This window comes from Marmota flaviventris, chromosome 7 (assembly GCF_047511675.1).
Source record: "Marmota flaviventris isolate mMarFla1 chromosome 7, mMarFla1.hap1, whole genome shotgun sequence".
Classification (NCBI taxonomy): domain Eukaryota; kingdom Metazoa; phylum Chordata; class Mammalia; order Rodentia; family Sciuridae; genus Marmota; species Marmota flaviventris.
The window spans coordinates 118,449,414-118,463,967 of record NC_092504.1 but is presented as its reverse complement, the minus strand read 5'-3'; the positions used below and the strand labels follow the sequence as shown (position 1 = coordinate 118,463,967).

Sequence of the window (14,554 nt, the reverse complement as noted above, 5' to 3'; positions counted from 1 at the left end):
TTTACCAATTTAGAATGTGACTTCCAATTATAGTAGATAAAAATTTAGTTATTTTATTTCCTAATATTTAACAGTTTTTTTGTTTGTTTTGCATGGTGCTGGGCATCAAACCCAGGGCCTTATGCATGCTAGGCAAGCACTCTACCATGAGCCACATCCTTAGCCCAACAGTTTTTGCTAAGTACTTGGTGCTTCTATAATTACTACCTCATTATGTTTCTCCGCTGAGCTGTTAAGTGTATTATGATTAATTTTCTTTCTTGAATGTTTTGTTTCTCCTGGAGGTGATATATCTTTTATTTTTCTTCCATTTGCTTCATTTTTTATGTAGCTACAGTTTATCTCCTCGGAGAGTGCAGATTACAAGTAAAATCTCTTCTCCAAATAAACATCAGACACCCACTATTCCACCTCTCCATTTTTTTCTGAGTCCTTTATTCTGCAGCTGTCCCTCCTTCTCTCCCAATACGCAACAGGTTTGCTGCTGCAAACCTGCAACCTGGAATGTCTCTATGACTCCAGTTGGTTCCTGGAGAGTGGAACGTGAATTTTTTGAGAGGCTGCCTGCTTGAAAATGTCACTCTACTATCATACTTATCAACAGTGTGGGGTTCAGAATTCTAGGTTAGACGATTCCCCCCTCCACCACTAAATTTTTAAGACCCTATTCCATAATGTCTCTCTGATCCCAGTCCTTTGCAATGTGACCTGACTTTATTTTCTTCTCTGTAAGCTTCAGGATCCTATCTTTATCCCCAGTGTTCAGAAATTTCATGACGTGCCCGCACGTGAGACTATTTTTACTCCTTGTGCTGGGGAGCTGGCAGGCCCTTTCAATTTGGAGGTTCATGTCCTTCAATTCTGGGAAATTAATCTGTTATTTGCTTGATAGTTTCCTCACAGCTGTTTCCTCCCTTTCTGGAACTCCTATTAATCAGATATTGAACTTCCTGGATTGATTCTCTAATTTTCTTATTTTTTCTTCCATTGTCCAGGTCATTGCACATGTTTTACTTTTGGGAAGGTTTTCTTGACGTTATCTAATAATTCTTCTGAGGATTCTTTGTGGGGAAACAGGAAGAGATACCATAATATTAATTTCAAAAAGCTCATTTTTATTCTGTTTTAAACTCTGTCCCTCATATTGGACAATTTCTTCAAATGTCTGGTGCTTCTGGCTATCAACTTATATTTGAAAGTGAAGTACTAAAATGCTGATCAAAAGTTCTATGTATGGGCTGGGGATGTGGCTCAAGCGGTAGTGCACTTGCCTGGCATGCACAGGGTGCTGGGTTCGATCCTCAGCACCACATAAAAATAAAAAATAAAGATGTTGTGTCCAGTGACTAACTCACTCTCTCTCTCTCTCTCCCCCCCCCCTCCCCCTTAAAAAAAAAAAAAAAAAAAGTTCTATGTATATCTTCAGGACTTGTTGACTGGTAACCTTCACTCTAAGACAAGGCAGCTCAGGGACCCCCAAATGCCACTACATGAGATCCTCTCCTTTAGGACATATGAAATCTCCAAAGATGTTTTTTTCAGATTCTTACCTGGGGAAGGAAGGGAAGAGAAAAGATGAACATCCCAGGTCACTTAATCTTCTTAATAAAGACAGGGGTGTGGTGGTGCATATGTGTAACCCCAGAAGCTTGGGGGCTAAGGCAGGAGGAGTGTGAGTTCAAAGCCAGTCTCAGCAACTTGGCAAGGCCTTAAGCAACTCAGTAAGACCCTGTCTCTAAATAAAATACGAAAAAAGGTGCAGAATATGTGGCTCGGTGGTTAAGCTCCTCTGGGTTCAATTTGTGGTACAAAAAGAAAAAAAAAATAGGAGGAGGAGGAGAAAAAAAAAAAAGGCAGAGGAGAGGACTAGGCAGGCCCTGGAATTTGCAGGGCTCACTATCCGATACCAGTTTCTTTTGCTGTCCCTGTGACAGGTGGAACATGTTTCAGTTCCCAGAGTAAGTCACATCCTGGTTTCTTCTGGCCCTTGTACATTCCATTCACTTTTTACTTGGGCAATCTCACAAACTCTTTCTATCTTTGGCTGCACTCCACCATCCTCTGTGCTCCTCAAGCACACAATTTTTCCATTACTGAGACTTTTATAAACAGATACAACTGCCTGCTTACTTATCCATGCCCCATGAGAGCAAGACCCACTTCTGTCTGCTGCCTCCTTCAAAGCTCTGTTACTAGAACTAGAACAATGGCCAGCACTCGGTAAGTTTACAATGAATGTCAGGTACATGAAGGAATGAAGACACCAACAGAGAGGAAGAATAAATGTCAACAGAAAGATGTATGTTAACATAATCTAAATAATCTCATTTTTTATGACATCAAGAGACATACTCTGGGGCTGAGATCATGGCTCATTGGTAGAGTGCTTGCCTCACATGTGTGAGGCACTGGGTTCAATTCTCAGCACCACATGCACACAAATGAATAAAATAAAGGTCCATCATCAACAACAACAACAACAACATAAAGATAGAGGCACTCAATAAACACCGACTGAATGAACTTGAGCTATCTTAAAGGACTACTATTCTTCTAGCCACTTTGGCCTTCTGCAATCGTAGGCATCTCTTTCAAAGGCCAGCAGTGCAAAAAGAAACCACACACAGACCAAATATGATCTATAGAAAAAGACTACACTCTAACCTAAATTCTTTTGGCTGCATTTTTCTGTCTTCTCTTTAGTGTATCTGGAAACCAACTGGTCACTACTTTTTGTACAAAACCAAAATTCTATATGATGATGAATTAAAAAAAAAAATCCTACCAACCTTCTCTTTTGCAAATGAAGTACTGTTAACTCAGAAACAATTTTATCCAATATACTATTTTTCACTACACATTTAATTTTCTATATCTGAGATAATGGGAGAGCCAAGTTAATTTTATGGGCTAGATCACTGAACTAAAGAAATCCATGTTAAGTAACCAGCTGTCATGTGTAGTGTTTATTTCTGCTGTCATGTGCAACATTACAAAGAGTCTTTGAAAGATGAAAGCCATCAAAGTCATTACGCAATATACTGATTAAGATTTACTGTGCACCTTCCATGCAGAGTGACTAAATTTTTTTTTTTTTTTGGTATGGGGGGGATTGAACTCAGGGGCACTCAACCACTGAGCCATATCCCCAGCCCTATTTTGTATTTTATTTAGAGACACGGTCTCACTGAGTTGCTTAGCACCTGGCCATTGTTGAGGCTGGCTTTAAACTTGAGCTCCTCCTGCCTCAGGCTCCCTAGCCACTGGGATTACAGGCGTGCACTACCTACTGCACCCAGTGACTGAATGTTTTAAAGGCATTGATTCATTTAATTCTCATAAAAACCCAATTGGGTCAAATATATTATCCTCATTTCACAAGTGAGAAACTGAGGCAAAAGAAGATTACATGCAAATTTTATTTATCTTAATGAGATTTTTACTGTTAGCATTTTCCTGCCACTAAAAATTCTTCATAAACATGATATTATTTCACTGTACAGACAAATGATAATTCACTCAACCATTCCCACACCACTGGGAAATTTTGGTTGTTTCCAATTTTAAACTATTATAAATCGCCTTGCTATAGACAACTTTGCAAAGAAGTCTTTGCCCACATTTTGTTTTATTAATTTCCTGGGGTGGATCCTTAAATGAATGAGTGGGTCAATAAATATTTATTGGATGAATGAAGTAGACAAACTCCATCATTTTGCCCTATGAGTTTCTCCTCTTTTATGCTTAAAAAGTTTCTCCCCATCCCAAGGACAAATGAATATTTATTTTAATTTTACATTTAATTTATAAATAAATATTTGAATTTTGTTTTGATGTATGAGATGAGCTATAAACATTTTTCTCTAAATACCTAACTAGACCAGGCATGGTGGCACAAACCTGTAATCCCAGTGGCTTAGGAGGCTGAGGCAGGAGGATGGCAAGTTCAAAGCCAGCCTCAGCAACTTAGTGAGGCCCTAAGCAACTTAGCAAGACCCTGTCTCAAAATAAAAAAAGGGCTGGGGATGTGGCACAGTGGTTAAGCACCCTGGATTCAATCCCTCGTATTCCCCCCAAAATAAATAAATACCTAACCCATTTGTCCAAAACCATCAACTGAATAAACATCCTCTTTCCAATGACTTTTTCCCTTCTTTGATATACATGTGTGTATAACACATACACACAGACATTTTTCCGCTGAACATCCATTTCTAAGCATATCCTACCCCCGCCACCCACTTGTTGATTTATTCTTTTGTCAGGAGGCAGTGAAGCTCTGGGAAGCAAAAATAATGGGCTTGGACTGGGGTTGTGGCTCAGTGGTAGAGAGCTTGCCTAGCACAAGTGAGGCACTGGGTTTGATCCTCAGCACCACATAAAAATAAATAAATAAATGTATTTAAAAACTAATGAGTTCAATATTTTAAGTGCTGAATTTAAGCTGATGGTGAATCATTTTGATGGAAATATACTGTAGGACATTAGAAATACAGATCTGTTACCCAGAAGAGAAGGTAATGAAAGATTCCTCAAGGGGACTTGAGAAAGTGAGAGCCCAGGAATGGTGCACAGGAAGCCAACATGTCAGGGCTGGGTGGAGGAACACACCACGTGAAGGAGCAGTCAACAAGTCACTTCAGGAGAGAAAGGCACAGTGCAGACTCGAGCAGAGAGTTTCAAGCGTCATCATGAATTTCACATACTTTTTGGCTTAACTGATCTAAACAATAACATAATGATCTATTCTAATCCTGAGAAACATACTCTCAGCTTCTGAGTTTGTTAAAAGCAGTTACCAGATATAGAGTCAGGATATCAGCACATCGTTATATCATAGGGTTTAGAGAAGGACACCTGTCTAAATGTTCTAGCACATTTTAAATCTATTTATAGGCAAATCTTGGGGTTTTGAAATGTTTTCAGAGACAATGTCTTATTCTAGGAGTTTTGATATAATTTTACTCATGTACTAAAATAGGTATTTTAAAGACAGAAACATTCTTGAAAAAGAGGCAGATCAGCTCTGTTAAGAGAATCATCACTTTGGGCCACTCAAATGAGTGCTGTTGGCTCTGAAGAAGAATAAATCCTAGCTCTTGCAAAACTGTAGCTTCTGCCTACAATTTAATTAATGTAAACCTAATTCTCAATGGTCAATGTCCCCAACACCTTCGCTGTTTAACTAATCACTGGTCAAGCCCCTTCTTTTTTAGAGCATGACAAGATATATTTCAACACATATTGGCCTGATGGTTATTTCTAACTGTCCTTAATTAAACTTCACTACATTTAGGCACAACAGAAGCTTAAACATTTTAGGTTGTTGTCTGTTTACACAAAATGTGCTTATCTGCAAATGGATCTATTTCTAAATGTGAACTGTAAGAAGTACCCTGCTGCATATCATACTCCCAGCTGGAAAAATCTAGAAGGAACTCAGAGCTTGTGTCTCATCTTGCTTTTTTCTGCTGGGGGTGGGGGTTACTGGGGATTTCATCCAGGGGTGCTTTATCACTGAGCCACATCTCCATCTTTATTTTGAGACAGGATATCAATAATCTGCTTAGGGCCTTGCTAAGTTTCTGAGCCTGGCCTTGAACTTGCAATCCCCTGTCTCAGCCTCCAAGTCACTGAGATTATAGGTGTGTACCACCGAGCCTGGCTCGGTGTTATATAAACTGCCTTCCATTTAACTTGTCTAAATAGATATTTACCTATTTAGATTTTTTTAATCTAGATTTGTTTTATTTTTCCGCCCTACCCCCAAACACACACACACAAAATGCTCGTATTACTGAAAAACTGTCTTTTCTCAAACAAACCAAGATCTCTGTACATAGCTGGACACTTTAAGCCAGAGAGAGACAGAAAGACAAAAAAGAGAGAGCACCACATCTATTTTCCTCTAAGGAAACCCAACAGCAAGTCAAAGCTAGCCCTGGATAAGGCTGCAGGAATGAAAGTCCTCCATGACAAAAAACCCAAGTATGACAAAAGTCTGAGATGGAGATGCTGTCCTAAGACAATGAAAGCCCTTGGTAAAGCAGGCACATGGGAGGCACTGCCAAGAACTTTCCAGTCTGGGCAGTGACTTCGAGAAAAACAGACTTTTACCCCTGCAAGCCTGCCAATGCAGTTCAGCCAGCATTCCCTTGTATTTAAATGTTTGAGAGTATGAAATTCACTCATGATGACCCTTGCTGGCCCCATCTCCATCAGTCCTGGCCAGAATATAAGCTCAGACGTTTACACTGTTCCTTCTATCCTTTTCTTCATAATTCAGCCAATTATATGAAAACATATGCTAAAAACCTTGCTGATAGTATGCTAGGCTTAGTCATTCCTTGGGTTAAGGTAAAAACGAGTAGCAAAATCAGTAATTAACCCACTGCATATTGTGGTTGATTCTTTTCTCCATTATTGATCTCTTCTTAATTTTCAATAACCACAATCATTATTGATCTTACACAGTGATATCATATGATATATGTGTTTCCTTTGACTAGGTTCCTCCCCTCCTCCATTTAACTGCCTAACTGCTATTTGGCTTTTCAAAGAGCTAAGACACCGCCTCTTCCAGGAACCCCTCCTTAACAAATATACCCCTACAATTTCTAACTGTAGTTTTTCCTGGATTCCAAAACTATCCTCTATATGTTACCTTCACAAGAGTACTCTATTTGTTTCTAAGACATGTCACCCCCACTAGTCTTTGGGTTTCTCAAAGGCAGAGAGCTTTGCTCATCTTTTTGAGCCAGCTCAATGTCTGGTATTTAGTAGGCATTCTAAAATGATTGTGAAACAAGTGAATTTGAATATGAAAGTTCACTTAGAAACAGAATTATAGACATGGGTCTTTAGAAAACATTTAGCCCATTTCCCTTTATCCATAATCCCCTAAACAACTATTTCCTGAGTTGTATCAATATATTAAAACAAAGAAATCTTTATCTATGTTCAGTTTAAACACTTTCTAATGAAAATAGAATTACATAAAAACCTTACCGGCAAAGTTCCAGGCAGAGATGCATCAAAAAAAGAAACCAAAGAATTTGGAGGTGCTGCAAAACACACTTGAGATCCAGAGAAGAGCTTAGAGTTGGAGGAAATCTGGGCATGAATTTCCAATCCTACAACAGCTGCCCATTTGTGTTCACTGATAAGAAAGAGATCATGGTTAAGAAGTAGTTACATCTGTCAGCACGAATACATTTCTATAAGCCCAAAACCCAAATGTGAATTTCCTTTTTAACTTATTAAAATTTTATATCCTTACATTTTAAAATGTATAAATTTCATTGGTGACTAAATCAAAAGCAATTCATATTGAACACCTCAAATGAGATGGGCAAAATAAATTTGTTTGCAATGTAGAATTAGGAGATTCATTGCATAAACGGGAAGGCTACAAAGAACAAAATAATCTGGCATCTTAATATAATTTAGAAATGGTATCAGGTGACAACTGCCGGGCAGCAATGTCTAAATTAACGGTGCCTATCAGTGAACCACTGAGTAAATGGAAGAAAGCTGGTCTTTCAAATATTATCTAGAATTAACACAAATGGAAGGATTTGACTACAAAAAAAAAAAAAGGAAATTCTCAGTCATATTTTAAATTGATTTTATCACAATGGCTTACAGGTACAACAACCAGTGTCAAAGATATAACAGATCACCACTAAATGATACTCCTGAAAAATTTCACAAAGGCACTTTGGGAAGAGAGTGTACTGGGGATTAAAGCCAGGGGACACTTCACCCTTGAGCTACATCCCCAGCCCTTTTTATTTTGACACAGGGTCTTGCTAAATTGCTGAGGCTGGCCTTGAACTTGTGCAATCCTCCTGTCTCAGTTTCCCAAGTCAATGGGATTACAGGCAAGGGCCACAATGGCTCCCAAATCACTCCAAATTTCTGAGATTTAATCTCAGGTTGCTTTGTTTGTTTATGCTTGACTGCTATCAAATTTAAGAAGCGAAGTACTAAAATAATCTCTCTTATCTAGCCATCCCTATTCTGTTGGGTTGGTACACAGCTCTCTCCCGATAATTATAAGTGTGCTTATCCATATCAAATTTATGTACGTTCCTATCCTGCTCTTTTCCCCAAGACATCTTCTATATTATTTTGATTTTTGTTCACATGTATTGGGTTTTGTTTCAATCATTTCAATACAAGAAGTTCCTTCTTTTTAAAGTTTGGAAACATCTTGTGAAAGGAATTAAACTAAGAATTCATCAGGAACTCTTAAATTCTCTTAGGCATCATTCAAAGCATTTTTGTAATTTCATTATGCGAGACAAAAATATACTTTCCATTTACAGGGAGTCAATCTAATTTACGAAAAGAATAGAAATCAAATGCTTTTGGACATTTTCCCTCTGTTTCTCTGACTCAAAAACAAAAATAATGCTAATGTCAAAGAAAAAACCCAAAATATTAGAAACGTACCTTATGTTTCTGTATTTAAAAAGAAACTATTTAAATCTTATGCGGCAAAGCTTAAACAGCTGCTCAGGAAATATCTACCAAAATAAGCAAAATTCTTACATAACAAAAAGGGGACGCTCTTAGTTGGCTACGTTCTCCTAAGTCTAGACACACGTGTTTAACATAAAACACCTCCACATAATGCTGATGTTTTCTGATTACGTATTTTTGATTAATGACATTAAGCCACCAATACCCCAGATAGCTTGTAAGATAAAAACTCCCTTTCCACATTCAGAACATTGTTAGCCCATAGTAGCGCTAAAGATATGTCAGCTAAATGATTCCCCTTCTAGTGTGGCCAACCTCACAGCTATCGAATTTGCTCTTCTGTCTGTGCAACCTTCGGCTCAAAACACTTGCTACATCACACCAAGTTTCCCAAATAACGCCTACATTAAGACAGTATTTGAGGGAGAGACTCACAGAGGGCTCATTTTGTGCTCTCAGGCCCTAGGGCTCCACCCTCCCGCCCCTCGAAACCTCTAAAACTGGGCTGTAGTGGCCATCATCTCCCTGGCGCCTCAGTTCCACTTCACACTTAGGCGGGCAGTAACAGTATGAAAATGGTATACCCTTTCCTCGGCTTCTGGGCCGTGTGGAGGGGCTTCTGAGCCACTGTACTCTGTTCCCTTGTCGGATTGGGCGTGGACCCAATCGAAGCCCCTCTTCGGTGGCGAACACCGCCGCCAACCCCCGCTAAAACCCAACGTGTGCCAGGACAGCCCCAGCGCAGCACGGGCGCCGCCATGGCACCTCCAGAGTCCGGGTCAGGTGACTCAGCGTCCTCTGCCGCCGGGCTCCCTGGGAAGCGTAGTTCTGAAAAATACTGAGACTCTATAGGCTTGGACCGGAAGACTACTATTCCCGGCGATCATTGCGACTCGAAGCTGCCGGAACTCTGGCGGGGAGGGGAAGGAAAGAGAAATAGAGGAGAGGGTGAGAGGGTGTCAGGGTCGGGAGGTGTGACTCCTCCTAGCGGGGAATTGAAGAGGTTTGCGCTGTGCGCTCGTGTGTGAGTGTGAGCATGAGAGCTTGGTGCCAGAGAGCCAAAGCTGGGAAACCTGGCCTTGGTTTCATAGCCAGTTAACCTTGTGAGCCCAGCCAATGACCTTGACATCAGGGAAACTTCCTGAACTCCAGACCCACTTATCTGCCTTATCTGTCGGCTCTCCCACTTCGCATACAGATTTGTGCATTAAAAGAACTTGCATGCACAGTTATTAAACATAATGGTATAGCAAAGAGCAAGACAAGTTTGGGCTCTTAATGGTGTTTACATTCTAGGGATAGGAACATACAAAAAAGAAGGTGCTGTATTTAAGCAGAAGGTGGTTGGAGACAGATTGAACCTTAATGTGCATTTTAACTTTTTCTCATTTTTTTGTTCTAGGCCAGCATCTGAAACAATCTCTTTATATTCTCGGAAGGCTGGATAGCAGATACCATCATCCCGGCCGAATTCTTTCACTTTTCTGCTTTAATCCCTTGTATTTGAACACAGTATCCATTCTCTTAGTTTATCATCCAATTTTAATTGTTCACATAGAGTTTATAATTATTTGATGTTTATCTTGTTTCCCACAAATCCTTTTATTCACCATGGTGCTTCCAGAGTCCAAAGTAGGCCTCTCAAAAGTATTTGTTGAATGAAGTAGTGTGGAAAATGCTTTTGACAAAGGACAGAGTGGATGCTGTTTGGAGGAGTAGTTTAGGAGAGAAGATAAATTAAGGTGGTGATGGAAGCAAAGACCAATTGATCTATTTGAAATAGAAGGTAACATTAAGGGAGGGTTTAGATATGACAGTGGAAAACTAGCCTGGTTAGAGTAACCCCTGCATTTCTAGCTTGCATAACTGGATGGCTAATGTAGTTAACAGCTGAGATAAGGAAGCTAGAAAAGGAACAGGTTTGCAGTGAAAACATAGGAGTTTGGTTGCCTTGGAGACATCCAAGAGAAGTTAAGTAGGCATCATTGATGCCTAGCTGTGAGTATAGAGCATAAGAAAAAGCTGCATGTTGTGCATACTTCAAAGTGGTAAGTTTTCCATTATTAATCAACAACCTGTTGATTAGACAACTGCAATTTATGATCTGTTTCCATTAATACTTTTGTACAATTACGGCATTATGGTATGTGGAAGTAGGAAATTTTAATTACTCTCTTTAAAATGGTCATAATTTACTTTTTCTGTTTTTTATACTTTTTCATTCACTATTAGCTGATCTAAATTGCTACACCAGAAGTATTTTCAAATGACTAAACTACTTCTAGTTATTGCCCTTTATATCAGGTTCAGATCTATACTTTAGATGCTTTTTATTAGTGTCTCTCCCTCTCCTCTGAGTTTCCATATTTTCCACCTTTACTGTGGATGAGTTTGCTTTCTCTTTTGTCTTAACTCCTCAGGTTTTTCTGGCCCAGAAAAATTAGGGATCAGGAGTACAGCATGAAAGGGAGGAGAAAGGGATCCTGCACCTCTAGTCAAAGAAAGTATGAGGTTTTTGCCTTCTTACCACTACCTTTACCACTAATCAGCATACTTAGAAGATAGTTTACTCCTTTACATGGAGTAGTGTTGGGGGTGTTTCGAAAACTACCATAAAGGATAGAGCACACCTAAAGACAGTCCTAGCTTTTATGGGAAGAAGGCAGTGTAATGGAAATTCATCTCATGAAGCAGTATTGCAGTAGTGACAGGCTGTCCCTTCAAAGGCCCCCCACCCCACCACTAGAGGGAGAGAAAATCCTATGCATGTAAACATAGTCAGTTCCTTTCACAAATGGAACCTTCCAGTCTGGTGCATGTTTTATCCAACCATGGCCCTTTCAAAGTCCTACAAGAGCTAATGGTGGAAATAGGAACTTGTCACCCATCTTTCTGACTCTCTGTTCTCCCAAGATTTTGTGTTACTTCCAAAAATGCCTGATGGTTTCTCTGTGCTTGATGTGGTATCTAGGAGGTGACTGTTTTTCAAATGCCTTGCCCCTCAGCTAGTCAGGTTCTCCCCTCAAATCTCCTTCCATGGGGCCGTTCTTGCCCTTCTCCTGCATGCCAAATCTGATATCTGTCAGAACTCTTACTGACAGACAGCTCTCTAGCTGAGAGAGCTATTTTGGTTCTACCGACAAGGTGGCTGTCATCTGGAAGACAGAGATTTTCATTTTCAAGGAGCTCAGGAGGTAGCAGGACAGAATTTCTAGAAGAAAAAAAATGTTTTCCAGGAAGGGTTTCTCTGCTCTTATTTTATCCACATAATTGAAATAGCACAAATAGATTTAGAACAAATTTTTTAAAGATGTAGCCACAGCAGAATTTTGAGTTGTTATTTATAAATGGCAATAGTTTGGAAGCATGTATAAAATAACATCCTTGATTTTGTTTAATATTCTTCAGAGAGTCTTTGAATGTCAGAGTTGGAATGGACTGGCCCACCTCTCTATTTGACTCATAATCTCCAGCTATCTATATCTTAGATTCTTCAAATCTAAGTTGTGTTTAATTGTAATCATCCCTTTCTCATCCTTTCTCTACTTCTCAATGGGGTAAATAATATGAAGATATCATTGCATTCCAGGATTTTTAAGTTCTTCATTAGTGTGCACACAATGTAAAGGAAATACACATATTAGTGGTTCTAAGTTTATACTTTTTAAAATAAAGCAAACAATTTTCATGGGAAAATTACAATTTCAGATGAAATTAAGAAAATAGTTCCCACTGTCATGGCAATGTATCTCAAAATATATTTGTATGTATTTTTAAGAGTCTTAAAATTGTGTGAATTAATCTATTCTTCAATTAACTACCTGTGTCCTGTGGAACTGAAGGCAACAATTTAAAAACTTTTAGCAGAAGAATGAATAAAGGCTCTTGGCGATCTAACAGAGCTGAGTGTGGATGGTTATCTTCGTATTTCTCAATTCAATGGTGAATTTGATTTCTCTGTTATTTGTTAGTTTCTATGTGTTCCTTGGCTATACAAAGCAGCCTACTGTTGAAATTCCATGCCATGTGGTAGGAAGGGATGATAGTTAGGCCAGTATAAATTCTCTCTAAAAATAAAACAACAATTCACTTAAAATGATGGACATATGACAAAAATTGACAGGATCATTTTCATGTAGGAAGAAACTAAAGTAGGTCCTGTATTTGAAAAAGCATTCTGAAAACACCAAGTTACTTCTTAGAATTACCCACATTTTAAGTTCCAGTTAAGTATCATTGGGGAGAAAAGAAAGACTGGGAATACATGCCTGCCGAGCAATTGGGAGAACACGATTCATTTCCTTTTATTTTTCCATTAAAGTCTTGATTCTGATAAAATACGGATGTGGAGGGAACAATTGCTTTCTCTAGAAGATTGCTTGGAGGCAAAGAAATCTATAACTCTTTCTTCCTTTCCAATGCAAGGAAATAGAACACCCTGTCCAATGCTTTGGTAGAGATGAAGTGCCATCCGGGAAAGATGATTCCAGTACATTGCTGCTCTCAGGCCTGTCTGGTGAACTATAATCTCTCTCTGGTCTTCCTTCTTCTAACTGCTCTCAGGGGGTGGTTTGCTGTTTTCCCGGCAGTTGTCTGTTCTAACAATCTGACTCATCCCTGGGAGCAAACAGGAGTTATGTGTAAGAAAAAGCTCCACCTGCACACATCCCCTTGACTCACCGTTTCCTTGCAGGAAGATACTTTTGAGTTGCAAGTAATGGGTGGTAGAACACATGACACTGTTTTTAGAGGCTGCATGTGATCAAATCCCTGCTGTGTTAAGATGCTCTCTCTTTTGTGTTTTTTGAATCAAGTATTTGGCTTTCAAAGTTTGAGAGTTTTTGAGCGCATGTACACACACACACACACACACACACACACACACACTCCTGCGTGCTTTTAAGCATTATTTAAACTCAGGACCATGCATAAATACTACTCAGGAGTTTTTAGATTTAAAAGCAGATGAAGTTTTTGTATATCAGACAGTTCTCCTGATTTTAAGTGTAAAGAGTTGAGTAACAGTATGACTTTAAAGAACTATCCCACTAGGACACATGGACTTTGATGAGACCTTTCTCCCTATGCATGAACTCCTACTTGATAACAGAGGGGACTATACCAGAGTTCACCAGGATGGTACAAAAGAGAGCAGAAAACCTTATCTTACAACCCTGCCAGGTAATCAGTGTCTGTCGGTGTCTGTCTAGGCTGCCCTTGAACCAAGAATAAATGAACTGCACAAAGCAAGAAAGGCTGAAATCTTGTCAGTGGTGGAGCCTTTGGGGTCACCACAGTTTAATGTATAACTATCGAGAGGAAATGTAGTGCTCCATGAAGAGGCGCCAGATTGAATTACAATCAAGCAGCAATCAAATGATACAACTACTGAGATAAATGCAAAGACAGAGAGAGGGGAAGGGAGAAAAATTCCAGCAGTTCATGAATACTAATTAGGAAAGGAAAGACCAGCACAGACATTATTCATGTCTCTTTGGAATCTGACTATATTCTAATTCAAAAGTAAGATTGGATGATGGCCCAACAGTGATTTCAAGTTGGTGTTGATGGCATACTTTGATCAGCTTTGCTCTAAGAAAGGTAGTTTTAACTCCTCTCACATATCATAAAAATGAAAAAGAAATAGTATTAAGAATGGGATTGGATACTGTGTTTTTCAAAAGGCAAAAGAAAGTAAGCCTATATAAAAGACTTCCAGTAAACAAGGGCCCACCTAGTCTAATATTCTATTTGTGTTCATTCTCTAAAGCCGTTGTCTTTATTATGTACTGCTGTAGTATGTTGGTATGGCATCTTTGGGAAACATTTTTCAGTGATTCAGAGGCTTTGAGTTTGAAAAATTTACATAACTTTTAAATAAATTCATTGTATTCTACTTACCAATGGAACTCACACGATCTCAAGAAATGTCTCACAATTTATGAGAGTCACTTTGACATCTTACAGTCTTTCAGATTAAAATCCTTAGCAGATGTCAAAATGAAGAATATTGAATTTAGGAAGAAAATATTTATCTTGCTTAGTTCTATAGGCTGACTACCATTTT

The 14,554-nt window shown here is 39.0% G+C and overlaps 1 protein-coding gene across 1 annotated transcript in view; it reads right to left on the bottom strand.

The window, feature by feature from the left end:
• The window catches only part of Gatb (glutamyl-tRNA amidotransferase subunit B), a 78,333-nt gene extending 69,057 nt beyond the window's left edge, over positions 1-9,276 (bottom strand). The window contains exons 1-2 of the mRNA XM_027926692.3: positions 9,072-9,276; positions 7,009-7,159 (exon numbers count right to left, since the gene is read on the bottom strand). Of these exons, the coding sequence (XP_027782493.2) occupies positions 7,009-7,159; positions 9,072-9,247 (327 nt within the window). The 5' untranslated portion in view covers positions 9,248-9,276. The remainder of the gene's footprint in view (positions 1-7,008; positions 7,160-9,071) is intronic.
• Positions 9,277-14,554: the final 5,278 nt, after the last annotated feature.